The 22,713-nt window shown below is 41.6% G+C and overlaps 1 protein-coding gene across 1 annotated transcript; it reads left to right on the forward strand.

The window, feature by feature from the left end:
- The first annotated feature begins 303 nt into the window (after positions 1-303).
- On the forward strand, positions 304-1,368 carry LOC134368397 (melanoma-associated antigen 8-like). Its single transcript, XM_063084894.1, has one exon. It carries the CDS (start codon positions 304-306, stop codon positions 1,366-1,368), a length of 1,065 nt encoding a protein of 354 aa, XP_062940964.1.
- The last annotated feature ends 21,345 nt before the right edge of the window (positions 1,369-22,713 follow it).

Below are 22,713 nucleotides of genomic sequence, written 5' to 3' on the forward strand. Positions count from 1 at the left end.
CCAAACCCACAATACTGTCAGTGCTGGAGGCTCATTCTCTGCCGGCTGCACCCTGAGGAGCCGTCTCACTCCGCCTTCAGGTCCACAGGAGACAGGCCGACCAGGAGGACAGGAGCCCTGTGAGGCCGTAGAGCACCAGCTAAAGAGAAGACCTGTAAGTAGGCCTTTGTCAGAGCCCCCTAGGGTGTGGTTCTAGGCTGTGGCCACTCAACCACTCTCTCCCTCCCCCAGGCCTGTGCATCCCCATCCCCGTCACCCAACTCCAGCCCACACTCCTGTTTTCTTCCCCCAGGGAAAGTCGCAATGCCTTATTGTCACAAGAGTGAGCTCTGCGAGCTTGAGGAAGGCCTTCGGGCCCAAAGAGAGGCACCAGCCCTGGTGGGTGCGCAGGTTCCTGGTGATGAGGAAGACATGGAGGTGTTCTTCTTCACCCCCTCTTCCTCTTCTTCCAACTCCTCTGCCTCCACCTCTGCTCTGATCCCGGGCACCCCGGAGGGGGTGCCTGCTGCTGGAACACCAAGTCCTCTCCAGAGTCCTCAGAGTGTCTGCTCATCCCCCACTGCCACTGTCTCCCCTCCATGGAGCCTGGCAAGCAAGAGCCCCAGCAGCCAAGAAGAGGAGGGCCCGAGCAGCTCACAGGATGCGGGATTCCCTGAGTACTTGCTCCAGGGTGCACCACAGGAGATGATGTATGATTTGCTTAATCTCCTGCTCCTCAAGTATCGAAAGAAGGAGCCGATCACAAAGGAAGAAATGCTGAATGGTGTCCTCAAAAATTACGAGGACCAATTCCCTGCCATCTTCAGCAAAGTCTCTAAGTACATGGAGATTGTCTATGGCATTGCAGTGAAGGAAGTGGACCCTGCCAGCCACTCCTACATCCTCAGCACCTCCCTGGGCCTCACCTACGATGGGATGCAGAGCGATGACCAGAGCGTGCCCAAGACCGGCCTCCTGATTATCACCCTGGGCTTGGTCTTCATGGAGGGCGACTGCACCTCTGAGGAGAGCATGTGGTATGTGCTGGGTGTGCTGGGGTTGTGTCCTGGGAGGGAGCACCCCATCTATGGAGAGCCCAGGAAGCTCATCACCGAAGATTGGGTGCAGGAAAACTACCTGGAGTACTGGAAGGTGCCCAACAGTGATCCTGCGTGCTATCGGTTCCTGTGGGGCCCACGTGCCCACCCTGAAACCAGCACGATGGAAGTTCTGGAGCATTTGGCCCAGTTCAATATTACTTTCCCCAGTTTATTCCCACACTTGTATCAGATGGCTTTGAAAGATGAGGAAGATAGCACCCAGGCCGGAATTGTCACCACAAATGGCACTTCTGCCACGGCCAGTACCAGTTCTAGTGGCACATCTTGAAGCTTCTCTAACCCCACATGAAGTCTAAGGTAGATTCTCCACTGTGTTTGAAAATAGCAGTCACTGTTTTAAGTAGAAAGATAGTGTGGGGCTAGGGAAATAGAGTGAATAACAAACAGCTTTGGTTTCCTGTTCTATAAGGGTAACTTGGAGCTTTCTCTTGTTTTCAGTTTGGAATTTTTCAAATGTTATTCCTTTAAATGGAAGGTTTAATTAGCTTAAGAAACTAAGTTTATGAATGACATTGATCACACATTTATTACTCTTTACCAGTTCAGTAGTAAAAGTTTTGCTATGTCATAAAACAAATTGGAAACCCTTCTATCTTATTTTGTGGTCTGTAACAAGATAGCATGGCATCGGAATAGGAATTTAGTTGGAAATATGAAAAAACTTAACAAAATAATATGAGGTCAAGAAATAGAGATAAAAGTAAGAAATCATTAATTTTGGGCTTCCTTTTCCCTTTAACTCTGTTGTTCTGTGAAATTAAAATATATATGTATACCTGGATTTGCTTGTGTTCTTCCATGATGTAGGAGAAATTACATCTCCATAAATGAAACCACTGCTCACAACTCATTTATTCTGCAAACATTCATTGAGCATCGCTCTCTGGAAGGCCCTGTGTTAATCATGGAGATATTAGGATAAGCCCAACCCATAGGATGTTTGAGCCTAGGAGCAGCCGCCATATCGGGAAGGTGGTGAGATGTCCTCTAAATCCTACAGAACAAGTAGAAAAGGGTTAGGCAGAAGGTGGGGCTTCAGATGAGAGCAGTCGACTGTAAATGTCCTGAGCCAAGCCAGCTTGGGGCTTTGGAAGCTGCACTTCCCTCTGTGGGAGTTGCCTGCACTGAAGCTGGGTGGTGGCAGGGGCCAGGCTCTCAGACGCTGTGTCTTAGGGCTGCCAACAGAGCCTGGATTGGAAAACTTCTCTGAGCGGTTCCTTTTGGATGGTGGATCAAGCAGAGAAGAATCTCCACCTGGAGCAGGTATGGAAAGTGTCCTGCACTCCTGTCCTAGTTGCAGTTGAACACAGTGCAGGAACTAGGTGATTTAAACCCACCACGTGCAAGGGTTTCCTGAGAAATAAGAGTGAATCTCCCAGGAGGTGAGGCCCAGAAGCCACTGCCCCGGTACTCTTCTGCCTGACTGGGACAAGCAGAGCCAGCCCCATTAAAATGGCATTTTAAGTAGGTTATCTTGAGGATAATTTGGCCCATTGTAAGCAAGAGCTGGACTTTTGGTGGTGAGGGGGATTAACGAAAATAGGGGTATGAATGGAATGGCAGCTGGGAGAATGGGAAGAGTTTTGTCCTTGACTCAGATTCTACAACCTTTGAGTTGCATCCAGCTGGGGAACACTCCCGCACACCCACATGAAATAATAGATTATCTAGGATGGAAATCTTACCTAGTTTTATCTTTCAAGCAAATTTATGGCTGAATTGGTATTCCTTGTACTATTGTGCTGCATACACTCTGAGGTCTCCTAGATGACAACAAAAGCAATAACTTTCCCAGAGGAGTGGCTAGTAGGATCTGAAGTCCAAATAGTGATACAGATAACTGCCAAGCATTAAAAGTCTAATACATGTCAGACACTGTCCCAACTGCTTTGCATGCATTGCATACATTTCAACAGTCCTACAAGACAAACTCATTAGGACACCCATTTCACAGATGATGAACCTGAGGCTCGGAGGGCTTTGGTAATTTTCCTGTAACCACACAGCTAGTAAGCAACAGCGCTGGGGCTTGATCCCTGGTGTTATGGGCAAAATTGTGTCTGCCACAAAATTCCTAAACCCCAGTACCTCAGAATGTGACTGTATGTGGAAATGGGATCTTTACAAAGGTTTTTGGTTAAAATCAGGTCATTAGAGCAGGCCCTACTCCAGTATGACTGGTGTCTTTATAAGAAGGGAAGATTGGAACACAGATATGCACAAAGGAAAGACCATGTGAAAACCCAGGGAGAAGATGGCCATCTACAATCCCGTAAGAGAGGCCTCAGGAGAAACCAACCCTGCCCACACCCTGATCTTGGACTTCCAGCCTCCAGAACTATGAGGAAACGAGTTTCTGTTGTTTAACCTGCCCAGTCTACTTTACTTTGTTAGGGCAGCCCAAGCAAACTAATACACATGGTCTGAATTCCTGTAGAGCTCACACGGTTCTCACTCCTCCCAACCTAAAGCGGGCCTTCTGTCTCAATTCATTTCTCTTCCCATGACTCTGTAATGTCTCTCAGGCAACGAAACGATGGGCCCCAGGTCCATGGTACTAAAAGCAGGCATAAAGAAGTGCTGGGACTGAATTGTGTCCCTCCAAAATTTACATATTGAAGTCATCATGCCCAATGTGATGGTATTTGGAGATGGGGCCTTTGGGAGGTAATTAGGTTAAGATGAAGTCTTGAAAGTGGAGCCCCTCATGATGGGATTGGAGCCCTTATAAGAAGAGACACTTGACCCCCCTCCCTCCCAGACACATGGAGAACGTGGCTGTCTATAAGCCAGGAAGAGAGCCCTCGCCAGACACCCCCTACACTGGCATCTTGATCTTGGACTTCCCAACCTCCAGAATGTGAGAAAACAAATGTCTGTTGTTTAAGCTACCCAGTCAATGGCATTTTCTCATATATAGCAGAACAAGCTGACTAACACAAGAAGGAAGGTGACAATGCACATCAAACACAAATTGGGGATTGGCTGTGGTCCCTTGAGAGCCAATTCTGCCCAGGTGCCAACATTTTTGCACAGTCCCAGCACTTTTCTGCAATGCTGTGGCCTTCTCCTAGTCCTCGCCCATCTGTCCTCCTATCCAACTCTGGAATCTAGCCTGTTTCCCAGCTCTTCATGGCTGCATCCTCTGAAGGCTGCACCCTGCTCCCAGTGGGACAGCCAAGAATCACCTGCCCTACCCCTAACATACAGCATTTTTACTCTTTGCAGAAGTCCCCTTACTGTTCGTGTCCCTCACTCTGGATCCCCTCTGACAGCAAAATCCCTTTGACTTTAAATACTGACCTTTATACACCAAATCATCCCTTTGGATATCTTCAGCACATTCTCCAAATGTTTTCCAGATAAGCTGGTGGTTGGAGTCTGATTTGGCCCATAAGGTACCAGTTCCTAGGATATCACCCTGAAGTGAGAGTTTTTGAAACCACCCTGATATTACAGTAGGATGTTAATGGGATGTCTCATTTGAAACTAGACACTTAACACATACATAGATGAATGAGCTTTCCCACATGGTCAAAAACCAAAGCTTCTTACATTAGTGAGCTCAGACTACCATAACAATATACCATAGACTGGGTGGCCTAAACAACCGAATCTATTTCTCATATTTCTGGAAGCTGGGAAGTCGAAGATCATGGTACCAGCAGATTCAATGCCCGGTGAAGGCTCTCTTCCTGGCTTGGAGATGAACACCTTCTCCGGGTGTCCTCACATGGCAGAAAGAGAGAGCAAGCAAGGTCTCTGGTGTCTCTACTTATAAGGGCAGTAATTCCATCGTGAAGGCCCCGCACTTACAACCTCATCTGAACCTAATTACCTAATGACTGAAGGCCCCATTTGCAAATACATCACATTAGGAGTTAAGAGTTCATCATGTAAATTCATATTTCAACATTATATTTGGGCATGAGGGGAACAGTTCAGCTTATGTCATCTCCCTCATAAATGGTAGATGAGGAAAGACCATGGAAATCACTGTGGAGCAAAGATCTACTAAAGCTAAACTTCTAAAGCCCTGAAATCCTCAGAGGAGCAGTTCCTTGGTGTACATGAGAGCTCTGATTACAAATGAAAAAAATGACCATCTTTTCAGTGCCTGTGACCTATGTATCTGCCCCACAGGCAAGTCCTGGCTTTCAGTGTGTCTAATGGCACCTGTACAGTAGATGTTTTGGTGTGTGGAGTGTAGCAGAGACTGGCAGGTTAAGATTTTGCCCATGCATCAAAAGCAGGAAAAAATTTTCGGCCTACTGACATTTGAGGTTATTGCAAAGGATAGTGCAGAAAAGTGCTACTGAGATTTATGGGATCCTTGGCAAACTACATGGGGTGATGTATTTGAAAGTATCTGTCATATAGTAGGCACTTAATAGCCAAGATATGGAGTCAACCTAAATGTCCACCAGTGGACAATTGGATAAGGAAAATGTGGTATATATACACCATGGAATACAACTATGCCATAAGAAAGAACGAAATTCTCCCATTTGTAGTAACACGGATGAGCTTGGAGAAACTTACACTGAGTGAAATAAGCAAAGCACAGAGGGATGAATACCGCATGTATCGTTCACAAGTGGGAGCTAGGAGAGAAATAAGGAAGAGAAGAAAGACCACAGTGTTGTGCTGGACTTGAAGAGGGAGAGAATATGCCTAGGGATACAAAGTGGAGTGGGAAAAGGGGGATGGGGAGGGAGGTCGAGGATAATTGGGTGGTGGACTTGGGGTATAATCACCACTTGTGGTAATGGGCATCCGGCCAGTATGGATCTGGCCATCACATCTAGGGCACGAGTGGTGACAATTAGCTTCGTACCCCATGAATATTCATAACCGAAAAATTAGAAAAAAGGAAAGAATTGAAAAACTTAAGGGAAATCTGGCCTTCTCAGAAACTTCTAGCAATGGATACGGCTGTTTTCATAAGAAATTAAAATAGTTGCTTTTCGTTGAGCACCTATTATGGAACAGTTTATGGGGAAGGCTTCAAGTGCTCTTAGACATCTTGCCTTCCTGTCTTTCCTGGACACAGGGACAGTACGTTGCCAGTCCACTTGTAGTTAGCAAGAGTCATGTGGCGTTTCCTTACCACTGAAACATGAGCAGGAGCGTCGTTTGTCACATCTAGGCATTTGAGAGCCAGTGGGCCATTTCCATCCTCTCTCGCTCCTTTCATCAGCAGACCCGGCGATCCCACGCTGAGACGGTAGGACCCCAGGAATAGAAGCAGCCTGGATCTCTGGGTCACCTGAGACTGGAGAGCCTCTGCCAAGCCACATCAGAGTTTCTGTGCACAAAAAACAAACTTTTGTTCTGTTTCAAGCCATTCAAATTTTGGGGTTTGTCTGTTGCATCAGTTTGCAGTTACTTTAAATAATACACAGCTACTATTTATGTTGTTAAGCTTATTTCGATACTTTAATTGCAAATGTAATAGTGCCTATATTCTTGTTGCAAAAAATTTTTTAATACAGATAAATCACATTTTCTATCGTTAGAAAGATCTTTCACAATTTAGCCACCTCCTTAGAGGCCACCACAGTTAATAATCTGGCGTATACTGTTTTAAAGCTTATTCTACAATGTTTCATACATAGATGGGCTAAGAAAATATATAGTATTTTTTAACACACATGAGTAATGATGTACGTGCTGATCTGTCACATGCCTTTGCCACTTAATAAGAAGGATGCAAGGTGTCCTGCAGATCCTGCTCTTTTGGTCTTCTCATGGCTTTCAGTGAATAGGCCAAAGGAAGGAGTTACAGCGTTTGCTGGGGTTAATGATCCTGACTACCAAGGCGAAGTTAGGCTACGACTCCACAAAGGAAGTCAGGAAGAGTATGTCTGGAATACAGATGATCTTTAGGGTGTCCCTTAGTATTACCATGCCCTGAGATTAAGGTCAGTAAGAAACTACAACAAACCACTCCAGGCAGGACTGTTAATGGCCCAGACATATGAAGTATAGAGGCCTGAATCACCTCACCAGGCAAAGAACTATGACCAGCTGAGGTGCTTGCTGAAGGCAAAGGGAATACAAAAAGTGTAATAGAAGCATATAGTTATCAATACCAGCTACACCCACACGATGAGTGTTTTGTCCCTGTTTTGTTATCAATATGTTTGTCAGCAAAAATGCCTTTGAATTGATACAGGTCGTGTGTTTCACGACTTTCCTTCCTATTGCTGAGTAGTATACCATTGTATGGATGCACCATCGTTTGTTTATCTTTCACCTACTGAAGGATTTTCAGGCTATCTTCAGATTTTGGAAAATATGCATAGAACTTCTATAAACCTTCATGTGTGCGTTTTCATGCGAACATACTTTTTTACTTCTCTCAGGAGTGGCATTTCTGAGTCATGGTTAGTGCCTGTTTATGAGAAATCACCAAATGATTTTCCACATGGCTATACCATTTCAAAACTCCCACCACCAATATAAGAGATTTCAATTGTTCTTTATCCTTGCTCGAATTAGTCATGTCAGAATTTTTAAAATTTTAATCGCTTTCAAATGTGTATAGTGTTATCTCATCTTGATTTTGACTTATATTTCTCTAATGGCTAATGATGTAAAACAATTTTGCATGTGCTCATCTGCCATCATATGCCCACTTTGGTGAGGTGCTCACTAACGTCTCTTGCCCATTATTAAAACTGGGTCATTTGTTTTCTAATTTTCAAGTTTTGAGCGCCCTTTACGCACCCTAGATGCAAGTCCCTTGTTGGGTATATAGTTTGCAAATATTTTCTTTCAGTCTCCAGTTTGACTTTTTGACTTTTTATTGTCTTTCTCACAGCAAATGTTTTTAATTTTGAGGAAGTCTCATTTATTTTTTCCCCTTTATGAACTGTGCTCTTGGTGTCATGTTCAAGAGCTCCTTGCCTCACTTTAGGTCATGAGATTTTCTCCTGTGCTTTTTAAAAAAGTGTTACTGATTTTCATTTAACATTTAGATCTATGATACATTTTTTACAAATGGGTATCTAATTGTTCTAATACCATTTACTGAAAAGACCAGCATTTCTCAATTGAATTACCTTTGTAAAACTTTAAAAGCCATACTGGTCTGTGTCTATTTCCCGAGTCTCTAACCAGTCCCTTTGATCCTGTGTCTGTCCCTTAGCCAGTAGCACAGTTTCTTGATTACTATAGCCTTTTCTTAAAATCAGGCAGTGTGATTCTTCAAACTTTATTCTACTTTTTCATAATGGCTTTTTTTTTTCTTTTTGACAAATAAAAATTGTGTATATTTAAGGTGTACAAGTGATGTTTTGATATACATATACATTGTGAAGTGATTACCACAATTAACATATTCATCACCTCATATGGTTACTGTTTCTGTGTGTGGTGAGAACACTTAAGATCTACCCTCTTAGCAAATTTTAAGTATATAATACATTGGTATTAGCGATAGTTACCATGATATACATTAGGTCTCCAGAACTTACTCATTTTATAACTGAGATTTTGTAAAGCTAGAGAAAATCCTTTCATTCCCCCCATCCCCCAACCCCTGGCAACCTTTCTACTCTTGGTTTCTATGCGTTTGACTGCTTTAGATTTCACACGTAAATGAGATCACGTAGCATTTGTCTCTCTGTGCCTGGCTTATTTTGCTTAGCATGATGTCCTCCAGGTTTATCTATATTTTCCCAAAGGGCAGGACTTCCTTCTTTGCTGGGGCTGAATAATATTCCATTATACGTATTTGTCACATTTTCCTTATCCATTTAGCCATTGATGGACTCTTAGGTTGCTTTCACGTTTCGGCTATTGTGAATAACGCTGCAATGAACATGGGAGTGCAGATATCTCTTTAAGATCCCGATTTCAATTTCATTGGATATACACCCAGAACTGTGGCTGCAGGATCATGAGGTGTTCTATTTTTAGTTTTTGAGGAGTCTGCATACTGTATTACATAAAGTCTATACCATTTTACAATCCTACTAACAGTGTACAAGGGTTCCGTTTTCTCCACATCCTCAAAAGTATTTCTTATCATTTGACTTTTTGATAATAGCCATCCTAACAGGTGTGTGGTGATATCTAATTGTGGTTTTCATTCGCATTTCACTGGTGATTAGTTGCCTTGAGCACTTTTTCTTGTAGCTGTTAGCCATTTTGTAATATCTTCTTCAGAGATAGGCCTATCCAGGTCCTTTGTCCATTTTTTAAATTGGGTTACTGGGGTTTTTCGTTTGTTTCTTTGTTTTCCTACTGAATGTTACGAGTTCCTTATATTTTTTGCATGTTAGCCGCCTATAAGATATATGATTTACAAGTATTTTCTCTCATTCTGTAAGTTGCTTTTTTATTTTATTGATTTTCTTTTCTGTGCAGAAACTTTTTAGTTTGATGTAGTTCCAATTGTTTATGTTTGCTTTTGTTGTCTGTACTTTTGAAGTCATAGTCAGAAAGGCATTGCCAAGACCCATCTCTAGATGTTTCTCTCCTATTTTCTTCTAGAATTTCTAGATTTTGGGGCCTTACTTTTAAATGTTTAATCGATTTTGAGTTGATTTTTGTTTCTCATTTAAAAGAAGAATACAATTTTATTCTTTTGCATTTGGAAATCCACTTTTCCTATCACCATTTATAAAAGAGACTCTCCCTTCACCTGAGGCATGGAGAAATGGACCAGATGCCCATCCCACAACCAGGCAAAGCATGCCCGCACCTCGGTCCCCACCCAGGTACCCAAGGCATGGACCCGGGGACCAAACACTCCCCACAACCAGGCACATCACCAGCACCGAGAAACATGGCAAAAACATCACCTCCGTGTGGGTGGCCCTCCATAGACTTCACCATAACCATGGCTGCCACGAAAGCTGCTAGACACCACAACCACCATGAAGATAGTCCGCCATCCACTGGAGTGCATTGCCACAAGGAGAGTCACCAGCAGAGTCCAAAGAAAAGAAGAGGATGTCTCTCTCGTTGAAGCCCATTTCAGAGTGACAGAAGAAGCATCTGCTCCATGATAATATTGGGGGACCTCATCACACCTCTCAGCATTGGACAGATCATCTAGGCAACAAATCAACACAGTAACCATTATTCTTTCAGAAGGAGAGAAGAAATCTAGGATAATTAGATGGGGGAGGGGGAGGGGGAGTGAGAGGGGGATGGGGAGAGATTGGACAGAGGGCATAAAGAATTATTATGATTTGTAACAATATATATGCTGGTAATATTGATTTGATCAACATATCTCAATGTCAAACCCCAATAGTATGTATAATCAATTTTGATTCAATAAAAATTTAAAAAAAAAAAAGATCAAGAGATTCTTTTTTCTCCATTGTGTATTCCTACAGCCCTTGTCAAATATTAGTTGACTGTAATATGTGGGATTATTTCTGGAACTTCTATTCTGTTCCGTTGATCTGTGAGTCTGTTTTTATGCCTGTACCATGCTGTCTTGATTACAACAGTTTTGTAATACACTTTGACATCAGGGTTTGTGATGCCTGCAACATTGCTCTTCTAGCTCAAGATTGATTTGGCTACTTGAGATCCTTCATGGTTTCATATAAGTTTTACGATTGCTTTTTCTACGTCTGTGAAAAATGTCATTGGAATCCTGATAGTAATTCCATTGAATCTGTAGATCACATTGAGTAGTATGAACATTGTAACAATATTGATTCTTCCAACTCATGAACATTCCATGGCTTTCCATTTCTTTGTGTCTTCTTCAATTTCATCAATGGTGTATAATTTTCAGTGTTCAGACAATTCATTTCTTTGTTCAAAATTATTCTTTTATAAAAATTAAAAGAAAATAATTTTTTTAAAAAACGGGGAAAAACTGAAAAACAAATAAAATTATTTTATTAGTTTTTGATGCTATCATAAATGAAATTTTTCTTAGTTACTTTCTTGATAGTCTGTAGTTAATAGAAATGCAACTGATTTTTGCATGTTGATTTTGCATCCTGCAAATTTACTGAATTTGTTCATTGGTTCTAACAGTTGTTTGGGGAAGCAATTAGGGTTTTCTATATACACAGCCATGTCATCGGCAAACAGAGATGATTTTACTTCTTCCTTTTCAATTTAGATACCTTTTAATACTTTTTCTTGCCTAATGTGTCTTGCTAGGACTTTCAGTGGTATGTTGGATAGAAGTGGCAAGAGTGGGCATCCTTGTCTTGTTCTTCATCTTAGAGTTAAAGCTTTCAGCTTTTCACCAATGAGTATAATGTTAGCTATGGGCGTGTCATACATGACTTTTACTGTGTTAAAGTGCATTCCTTCTATACCTAATTTGTTGAGAGTTTTTCTCATGAAAGAATGTTGAATTGTGTCAAATGATTTTTCTGCACCTATTAAGATGATCATATGATTTTTGTCTTTCATTTTGTTAAATGTACTGTATCACATTTATTGATTTGCATATGTTGAACCATTCTTGGATCCTAAGGATAAATTCTGCTTGATCATCATGTATAATACTTTTAATGTGCTGTTGAATTCAGTTTGCTAGCATTTTGTTGAGGATTTTTGCATCTGTGTTCATCAGGGTCTCATAATTGTTTTAGCTCGTCTAGTTCCTTTGCTCTTCCATAAACTTTTATAAAAAATTTTGTTTTAATTTTGTCATTGTACCTGTTTATGGGATACAAGTTGTTGTTTTAATACATGCATATATTATATAATGATCTAATAAGAATAGTTAGCATATCTATTATTTGTTTGTGGTTATACCATTCAAGATCCTCCTCAAGTGGTACAATAATGTAATAGTTCTGCCTAACATGGTGCAACTATCCTGCATACAACTGAAAACGTGTTAATCCCTTTCCCAGAAGAAGAGGTAAAGTCCTTAGATATTTACACTTCTTCAAATAACCCATGACTTAAGTGCAAATACTATGATGTAAAGTTAACAAAATTAAAATGTTGATATAAAGCCAATAAGTCTTACGGTTCATAATAAAGAATAAAAGGAACAAAAATAAAGATAATTGCCTAATGCATGTACAGGCATAGAGATATATCTTTTGTTTTGTTTATTTATTTATTTATATTATTACTTTTTTACATTCTAAGATGTTGTTGCGGAGCAGTTGTGGGGAGGGGGAGAGGGAAAGGGGAAAGGAAAAAGGGTGGGAGAAGGAGGAAGGTGGGGACATGGTGAGGCTCATGGCATCCCCCTCATTTCTGCACGGAAGGCCACGGGCCTTTCAGCGGTGGCTTGGTGGTTGCTGGGCTGGATGCAGTTGTTGGGAGGTGTGGCTGAAGCCCTCGGCTTCTCACCGCCCTGCCGTGGGAGCCTGGGGTATTTCCTGTGGTGGCTTGGTGGTCATTGCTGGGCTGGTTGTGGGTGTCATGGGGGCATGGCTGACGCCCTCAGCCCACCACTGTCTTGGCTCAGGAGCCCAGGGTACTTCCTACTGCAGCTTAGTGGTCATTGCTGAGCTGGTTGCAGTTGTAGGGGACAGGCTCAGGTCCCTGGCACTCCCGACACCCTGGCTTGGGATCCAGGGGGCTTCCAGTCCTTTTAGGTTTTATAGGTGCTCTGTGGTGATGTGGGAACTTTACTACCTAATATCAATTTTTTTCTCTGGTCTTTGGGTATTTTATTTTTCCTTTCAGTTCTGTGTTGGATTATTTGCTATTCCCACCATTTAAATTCTGCACTGGAACTAATTTGTTGTCCTTTGTTTACTTCTAAAATAGGGGAACTTCCTGTGGGGACCAGCACTTGAGCCCTGTGGTTGAGCTAAATTGCTGCTTTGTTGCTGATTCCCTGGGGAAGGCTTTTTGTGCAGCTCAGGTTTTAATTATTGACCTTATATGTACTTCTGGGTCTTGTGATTTCTTGTACACCTGAGTTGTGTGGAAACTCTGGTCTTGGGCCTGAGACTTTTCAGCAAACTACACCCTCCTGCAGTTCTATATTCCTGACCTGTCTCTACTAAGTGGTCCTGCGCTGATTGGAGGGCCGATCTGCTATCCATGCTGTGCCCCAGTGTTCCTCTGGTGGCCTGTCTCCCCCACCACCTAGGCTCCAAACACTTCCCATGGGATGGGCTGTGCACTGATCCCTTGCGATGACTCACTGGCTTTTGAGTGGCTATTTTTCCATTTGTTGTGGCTCCTCACTCCTGTGTGGGTCCTCATTAACCTCTTCGTGGTCTTACTGGCCTTTGGGCCACCAAGGCCCTCTTTTCCCCTGCTGCCTCAAAGCAATTTCATACGAAGAGCATGGCAGCGACTTTTGCCAGCTCTTGCTCCATGTGTTCACCAGCTCCAGGCTTGAAGCAGCTGGGATTCGAAATAGTCAGAGCAATCCTTTCTTTCTCACACAATGGCTTCTCCTGCCTTCATGAACTCTGTAGGTCTGTCTTCCTCTTCCCCTGAGCTCTAGTGGCCCCAGCTTGTCTGTCAAAGCTTTTTTTTTTTTTTTTTTTTTTTTTTTTTTAAAGATGACCGGTAAGGGGATCTTAACCCTTGACTTGGTGTTGTCAGCACCACGCTCACCTAGTGAGCTAACCGGCCATCCCTATATGGGATCCGAACCCGTGGCCTTGGTGTTATCAGCACCACACTCTCCCGAGTGAGCCACGGGCCGGCCCTGTCAATGCTTTTTAATAGCTGTAAATTGGTTGATTTGTGGGAGAGAGTGACACTGGGGACCATCCAGTCTGCCATCTTTGAGACATATTCTTAGCACAATACTGAGGACAATTACAATCCCCCTTTCTGTGACTGGTCACGTGGTCAAATTGGTATTTATAACTACCTTCTCCTACTACCCATTCTGTACTCTATTTGCCTTCACTGAGCACCTCAGGTGGTCATGATTCTTTACCTGGGGGAGGAGGGGGTGACTCAAACCTGTATCCCTGAAGAGTCTGGGACATTCGTCGTCTTGCCTGGATTGGGTTGTTGTAATTTTCCATTAACCTTAATCACAGAGGATGGTAGTAGAAAGAGATACCCTTAGTACTAAGGGATCTCCTGTATTCCAGACATAATCTTCCTTACCTCCATTGTGAAACAGTCGTCCAACTTCCCCTTGGTAGTCTGGGTGAATCACTCCAGCCAACACTGTAACTCCTTTCTTAGCCTGTTGACTTAGAGGCATGAGGAGCCCAAAGTGGTCAGGTGGCAGCCTTAACTTTCAGTTCGATGGGATCATTTTTGTGTCTCTTGATGGAAGCATTTCTCCCTCTGGAACCAAGACCTCTAGACCAGCAGGGCATAAAGTCATTGAGATGGGAAGCAAAAATTTTGCTAGTGGGTCATTAGGGATAATGGCGTATGGTGCCACTTCCATTTCCACCCCTTGATTCTTGGACCTGTGAATCCTGGTTATGGCAGAAACAGTACCATATATTGGGCACTGATTTAGAGCATATACAGCATTCTGGATAACCTTGCCCCAGCCCTCTAGTGTATTGCCACCTAGCTGGCACTATAACTGTGACTTCAGAAGGCCATTCCACGATTCTATCAGACCAGCTGCTTTAGGATGGTGGGTAACATGGTAAGACCAGTGAATTCCAAGAGCACAAGCCCATGGCCGCACTTCTTTGGCTGTGAAGTGAGTTCCTTGTTCGGAAGCAATGCTGTGTGGTATACCATGACAGTGAATAAGGCATTCCGTGAATCCACAGATGATAGTTTTGCAAGAAGCATTCGTGCTGGGAAGGCAAATCCATACCTAGAGTAAGTGTCTATTCCAATAAGGACAAAACACTGCCCTTTCCATGATGGAAGCAGTCCAATGTACTCAACCTGCCAGCAGGTAGCTGGCTGATCACCCCGGGTAATGGTGCCATATTGGCGGCTCAGTGTAGGTCTCTGCTGCTGGCAGATACAGGTAAGTTGTCATTTCTCTGTCACTGTTTTCAGATATCTGTCTTTGTCTTTAGTTTTCTGAAATGCTTATTATGACATATCTTGAAGTCAATTTCTTTAGGTTTATCCTGTTTGAGATTCACTCAGTTTCTTGAATATGTATGCTATCAATTTATGCCTTTCGCCAAATTCGGGAGGTTTTCAGGAATTTATTCATGTTAATACTTTTTTGAGCCTACTCTTTTCCCCCTCTCCTTCTGAGACTCTGATGTCAAAAATGTCAGATCTCTTATTATAGTGCCATTGGTCCCGAAGGCCTTCTTTATTTTTTCCTTCTTTTTTTTTTTTTTCTCTGTTGTTCAGACCGGATAACTTTATTGCTCTATTTTCAGTTCACTGATTCCTCTGTTCTCTCCATTATGCTGTTGAAAGCATCCACTAAGGTTTTTATTTCAGTTATTTTATTTTTCAGTTTTGAACTTTTCATTTAGTCCTTTTTTACATATCCTGTTTCTTTGTTGAGACTTTCTATGTTTTTATGTTTCAAGTGTACTTATAATTGCTCATTGAAGCACCTTATGATGGTTTCTTTCTAGTACTTTCAGATAATTCCAACACCTGTGTCCTCTTGGTGTTGCTCTCTCTTGATTGTCTACTCAAATTCAAGTTGAGATTTTCCTGGCTCTTGGTGTGATGAGTTATTTTTTCTTGTATCCTGGATATTTAAGTATTGGGCCATGAGGCAATGGATCTCATTCAAACCTTCTGTTTTAACTGACTTCTTCTGACACGGCTTCAGCAGGAGAAGGGGACCACTTCTTCATCATGCCAGATGTGGATGGAAGACCAGGTTCTCCACTTGGCCTGCGTTGATACCCAAGTGGGTTCTCTGTGTTACTGCTGGGCAGTTGTGGCAGTTCCAACTTCCTACTACACCTCCCCTGAATATTTCTTTGGCTGGGAAGGGTAGGGCTGCCTCATTACTGCTCCCCATGTGAAGCTCTGACACCATGGGGCTTGGGGGTGACCTCACAATTGCTGGGCCAAATTGAAGTCCTGATTCTCTACTAGGCCTCCTTGAATACCACCTCAGTAGTGAGCGTCCATGGACAGTCTGGGGGCAGGCGGAAGTAGTGACTGGGAGGCCTCATTACCAACAAGTGGAGAATCAAACTCCCAGGTCCCTGCTGAGTCTTCTCTGTCACCATCCCTGGTGGGGTACAGTGGAATGGGGGTTCAGATGCCTTGGTATAGCCTGGTAAGGTTAGAAATCTAGTCTCACTACTTGATCTTCGCTGGCTGGTTGGGATAGAGCCACAGTTTTCTGTGGTGTTTGGCTAAAGTAGAGCAGTTATTGTCTAAAAGTTTTCTGTCTTATTGGGTTGCACCTTTCCTGGTCCTTTGATTAGAGAAAGCAGGCTTTTGTTGTTTGTTTTTGTCTGTGCCCATTGGCGTTTCCGAATTGCTACATCTACATCTCCAAGTCTGGGTTATATGAAGCAAAAAGAAAATCTAAGGAACTCACCACCATGTCATTCCTTGGGTTCCAAGGTCACTAGACAGTCTATTTTCTTTCTATGTTTCAGAGTCATCTTATGTTTGTTTTATATACAATGTCCAGGCTGTTTAGCTGTACTTAAAAGAAAAAAATTGGGAAAAGTACATTTACTCCACCTTCCTGGAGGCAGAAGTTGAATCCTTACAGAGAATTGTTAAATGGTAATGGAACAAATTTTAAAAGTCTTGATTTTTATCAACACCATACTGCAGCAATACTAAATAATTTCAATGACTATATACTTTCCCTTACAAAACCTTTTATTTTTATTTTTTTCAAAAGTTGTCTTTTGCAGAAAATACTATTTTTAAAAAACAGCTTTATTGAAGTATATTTGACATACAAAAAACTACATAATGTGTGAATTTGGTAAGTTTTGACCCATGAATACACCCTGGAAGCCATCACCACAATAAAGATAGTGAACAGATCCATCACATCCAAAAATTTCCTCTTTAGCCCTTTGTAAATCCTCCCATATGACTTTTCCTGCAGCTCCATCCCCAAGAACCCACTGATCTGTCTACTATCACAATAGATCCTTTCGCACTTGAAAAAGTTTTATCTAATTACCTAGGAGTCGGATGCCTGCATCACATAGTAGGTGCATTTGTAACATTTTAACAAATTGCCAAACTATTTTTAATAACTATCATGACATTTTACATTCTCGCAGGTGTATATAAGTGTTCCGGTACTTCAAATCCTTACCAATGCTTGGCATAGCCAGTCTTTTCAATATTAGCCATTCTAATAGGTCAATAGTGATATTTCATTGTGTGTTTGATTTGCATTTCCTTGATGACTAATGTTGCTGGGCTTTTACCCATGTGAATATGTCTATCTGTATGTCTTTTTGTAGAAGTGCTCAAATCTTCTGCCAATTTTAAATTGGGTTGTTTGGTTCCTTCCTAGTGAGTTTTAAAAGTGCTTTTTTGTATTTGGTATGTAAGACCCTCAGATACGTGATTTCAGAATATTTTATCCCAGCGTGTAGGTTGTCTTTTCACTCTCTTAACAATGATTTTCAAGAGCAGAAGATCTTAATTTGCAGAAACTCCAATTTATAATTTTTTATTAATTAATGGATTGGGCATTTTGCTGTATCTAAGAAATTGTTGATTAATCAAAGGCAACGTTTATTTTCTTCTGGAAGATGTATAGATTTAGTTTTACAGTGAGGTCTATCATTCATTTTGAGTTACTTTTTAAAATATGGTTTGAGGTATGGATTGAAATTTATATTTTTGTATATGGATATCTGATTTATCCACACCCAATTGTTGAAAACACAGTTTCTCTTTTTTTCTCTAATCTTTCTTTGCATCTTTATTTATATTCAGTTGCCTATATATGTGTATATAAGAGAATCTATTTCTGCACTGTTCTATTGATGTATTACTATCATTTTGCCAATACAACACCATATTGACTACTCTTACTTTATAAGAAGCCTTAACATCAAGTAGTGTAAACTTTCCATCTTTGTCCTCTTTTTCATTACAGTTATTTCAGCTATGCATGTCCTATCCATTTCGATATAAATGTTATCACCAGCCTGCCAAATTCTACTGAAAGCCTCATAAATTTTGGTTGGAATTGCATTAAGTCTATCAATAAATCTGGAAATTATTGACATCTTAACAATAGTGAGTCTTCCAACTTTAGAACAAAATATCTATCTCCACATATTTGCATCCTTATTAATTTCTCTTCATTGCTTTCTAGTTTTCAGTGTACAGATCGTCAACAGATTTTATTAGATTTATATTTATGTAAATACATCCTTAAGCGTGCACATTTTCTAAAGCTATTTTAAATTATACTGTGCTTTATTTCAATTTTCCAATATTCACTGCTAGAATATAAAAAATACAATTGATTTTTATATTGATTTTGTATTCTGCGTCCTTGCTAAACGTAGTTATTAGTTCTACAAGCATTTTGTTAGATTGATAGGATTTTCTGCATACAGTATCCATTGTTTGTGAATAAAGACGGTTTTACTTTTCCCTTTCCAATCTGGAGGCCTGTCTTTTTTTGTTGTGGTAATGAAAAGAATCCCAAGTAAAATATTGAGGAATCCCCTTCTCCTCTAATGAATTTATTATTGTTGGATAATAGTTTCCTATTATACGGGAACATCCAGCACGACTTCTGGCATGTAAATATCTGCCTCACCCGTGCACACACACTGTTAAAAATCCAAGTGTTGCTATTACACCTGTTGAGATAAGTAGATCCCCCAGATTTGAAACAAGACTAGGATACGCAGAAGAGCAAGTTTATTTCCAGAGTCTGACAGCCTGAAGGCAGTGATTTCAGACTGGAAAACAAAACTGAGGGGACCTCTGTGGACACTGGGAAAAGCGAGTGGGATGGAAAAGTTTCCTGGTGGCAGCCAGGAAGGAAGTGCATGGTCTTCAAGGTGCGTAAGAGAAATTGTTAGGAATGCGGTAGGACGATTCATATCTCCACCTAGATTTAAGTGTGGCCACATTACTGTGAGTGGATTGTAGGTAGCATATACAAAAACCAGGTAATGGTGAAGGTTGGGAACAGAATGAGCCACTGAATCAGGTGGCCATAGGAAGAGCTTGGAAAAGACACCCTCTCCTTGCCATGTGACCCAAAAGAATAGAAGAATGAGGAGTGTGGCAGGTCTAAGATGAGAGTAACAGGGGAGATTCAGTGAGACATATGCACCCTCTCTGTACTATCTTTGTAACTTTTCTGTAAATCTAAAATTATTCTAAAAGAAGTTTATTAAAAATTGAAAAAAAGAAAATTGAGCCAACTAGATGAAGAATAGGTATGAAAAACCTATGGCCAACATTATACTTATATGGGGAAAAGTTGAAAGCTTTTGCTCTGAAATAGGGTACTGAATGGACCCTTGATTTATGAAAATGGTGCTACTGCGAAGTAATGTGGAGAGGACAGTCATTTTAATAAATCACAGTGAAACAACTGGGTCTCTAAATAGAATAGAAAATGCAACTGGAACCCTCCTGACGCTATACAAAAGCTAATTGCAGAGGAATTAAAGACAGAGTTATCAAATTGTTGTAAAAATGTCAGCCATACATGAAATTATGTGGAATAGTAAAATGAACCTTCATATATTTCTGTCATCTAGAGAGCTAGCAGCATGGGCCAAGTAGGGCATTGATAATGCCGGACGGGAAAGGACGGAAGGAGGCTGGGGACGCTGGTCAGGTCAGTATCAGAAAGGATGCCGATGATACGAGTGGGGGAACAAGAGGAAGTGGCAGCTCCTTCTGCCCTTTGTCTCCAGCGTAGATTGCCTTGCCACCTTCATGGGCCTTCCTTTTCAAAGAGCAGAATCTGGAATGTGGAGGTGGCTTGGGAGAAAGCTGCGTGGATCGATGATCTGTTCATTCCACCTCCCACAGCATATCCTGCTGAAATCTGGAGCCCTGGAGCTTCAAGAAGTATGGCCTGACAGCACGATTCAGAGACTCGTGACAAGGGATGTTGGGCTGACACTCTGAACAGGCCCAGGAGGACTTTACCCATCTGGAGGCAGTGCCAGGTTATCCACATGTGACAGGAGCAGAGTCCTACCTCCATCCTCACCAGGATGTGGGCTCTTGATGGGAGGAAGGGTTTCAGGGTTTTTGCTTCCTTCATTTTATGCTCACTTCAAGGTGTCCTGCAGATCCTGCGCTTTTGTGGGAAACCCTCTCTGGGGATCCCCACTATTGGGACTTGGAGTACTTCACAGAGCAAAGGAAGGGGTCTCTCCTGAGGTCAGAGGTACTCTAAAGGTAGAGAGGATGGGTATCATGGGATGACCCTGAGCTAATTCCACAATGGGAGGGGGCCTCCAGGGACAGCAGTGCATGGGCTTCTTCACCAGCACATCAGCTACCACCAGTCTGGGCAGGATATGTCATGGAAGTCTTAATGAAGACCCTTCACTATTAAATGGGATTTGGAGTTCGTAGTTGGAAAGGTTTCAGGTTAGCAGTCAGTCTCAGAATGAGAACGGGGTCACCCAAACTGGAGCTCCAGGTGATGGGCTGAGAAGGCACTGCAGGAAGGAAGAACGCCATCTTGATTATCACATCTGCCCATGGATAGTTGCTGGCCCAGATCAATGTGTGCCCCGACCTCTGCTCCACCTACTTCCCCTCAGCTATCCTCTCTCTCTCTCTCTCTCTCTTTTTTTTTTTTTTACATTTACAAGTTGGATTATATTATATTTTGCTTTATTTTATTTTAAAATTTTTAATTTATTACTAGCATATTCATTTTTACAAATTGTTATATTTCTTTACGCCCTATTTTGGCTAAGATCAAGTGCCCTCACTCTTGACAGGGCCCTCACGGAATTCAGGAACCTCAAGATTCCACAAGTGGTTGAATTGCGGCTTTGTCACAGATTTCACTGAAGGTTTGGGTCATCTCCACATCTACTCCGCCCAGGAACAACTCTGCTGTTGTGGAGGTTGCTTTCTTCCTCAGCTTTGGCTATCAGTGTCTCGGATGTGGTTAGCCTCTCTTGTAGCGAGAATGGGGTACACAATGTCAGAGGTGAAGGTGGAAAATCTTGGGTGTTTATTTCACAATGGTTCCTCTTTGCCTCCCCTGGCCAGATCCACAAGGAGATCTTTCTCAGATCTTCATTTCGACAACCTATTGGGGTTTCTGGAGGTAAGGCCCACGAACTTTCCTCTAAAGCCTGTAGCCCCAGGTAGCTTATTACTCTCATAGTACCCCACACTCAAACTTCAGAAATTCATTAGAGTTACCACTTAGATATTCTTACCAGTTTATGACTCCAGCAGCTTTTGGTCCTGGTAAACAGATCTTTCTTGTGGCTCTTTGTATGCACCTGTCTCTCCCCTTTTTGGGTTGGTGGTTTGCCCTAAAGTCTCGGTTCTCGGATGGGTGTAAGAAAACTAGTTAATTTTTCAGTTTGTCAAGCATTTTCTTGTTGTAAGAATGGGAGTGTGGACAACCGTATAGTTTTTTGGACTGCTTTAGGTATGACACATATGGTATAAGTATAAATACAACATATATATATAATAATATACATATTATGTATGCATATATGTATATATAAAATATCACAGTCTACTGTTGTTGACATTTTACCAGTTTACCTCCCTTCATGTCTTTTTACCCTTCCCAATTTATGTCTTGATTGTCTTAAATATTTCTTATATATACATTTAAAGCCACATCAATGTGATAATTTTTGCTTAACCTGTCAAACATAACTTAGAAAACTCAAGGGGAGAAAGAAAGTCTATTGTATTCACCCACATATTTCCCACATATTTGCTTACTATGTTCTTTTTACCTTCCTGATGATCCAATTCCCCATTAACCTTTTCGTAATTTTTATTTTTCTGTTTGGGGAACTTCCTTTTCCTTCACCAGAAAATGTTTTGATTTCCCATTCATCCTGAAGGATATTTTTACTAAATATAGGATTCTGTGTTGACTCTTCTTTCCTTTTAGTACTTGAGAGATGTGCATTTTTCCTTCTGGCCTTCGTGATTTGTTTTGAAAAAAAAAAAAAAAAACACTGTCATTTGAAATGTTTTCCCTCTGTGTTAGTCTGTAATGTGCAAAGAAACAACGTTTATTGCTTATAGTTTCAGAAGCTGGGAAGTCCAAAGTGCAGGGAACACTTCTGGTGAGGGCATTCTTTGGTGATGACTTCAGTGATGCAGGGTGAACTGGTGGATGGCTTGAACAGAGAGAGAGGGAGCTTCTCGTGTGCTCTCCTTTTAAAGCCAGCAGAACTACACTGATGACCGCCCATCAACGGATTAATTCTCATACATTCCTCACAATCTAATCACCTCTTTAAGGTCCCTCTTTCAGTGACCATTATAGGATTTTCCATGCTCTCGACACTGTCAGTCGGGATTAAGCTTCTAATACACAAACTTGAGGGACACAATTCAATCCATATCATCCTGTAAGCTGAGGTGTGGTTTCTTTCTTGCTGCTTTTAAGATTTTTTCTTTTTCTTTAGTTTTCAGAACTTTGAGTGGTGTGTTTTCATTTGGATTTTGGGGTTTTTTTTTATTATTTGTAGTCTTTGGGTTCACTGAGCTGCTTGAATTTGTAGGTTTATGGCTATTCTAAATTTGGAAAGTATTCAGCTATTTTTTATTTGGTAGCTTTTTAAGCCCTATCCTCTTTTTCATCTCTTTCCTG

This window comes from Cynocephalus volans, chromosome X, assembly GCF_027409185.1.
Source record: "Cynocephalus volans isolate mCynVol1 chromosome X, mCynVol1.pri, whole genome shotgun sequence".
Lineage (NCBI taxonomy): Eukaryota > Metazoa > Chordata > Mammalia > Dermoptera > Cynocephalidae > Cynocephalus > Cynocephalus volans.

What these genes read in the sequence shown, in the direction of transcription:
- LOC134368397 (XM_063084894.1), top strand. Translation starts at nt 304, where the DNA reads ATGCCTTATTGTCACAAGAGTGAGCTCTGCGAGCTTGAGGAAGGCCTT.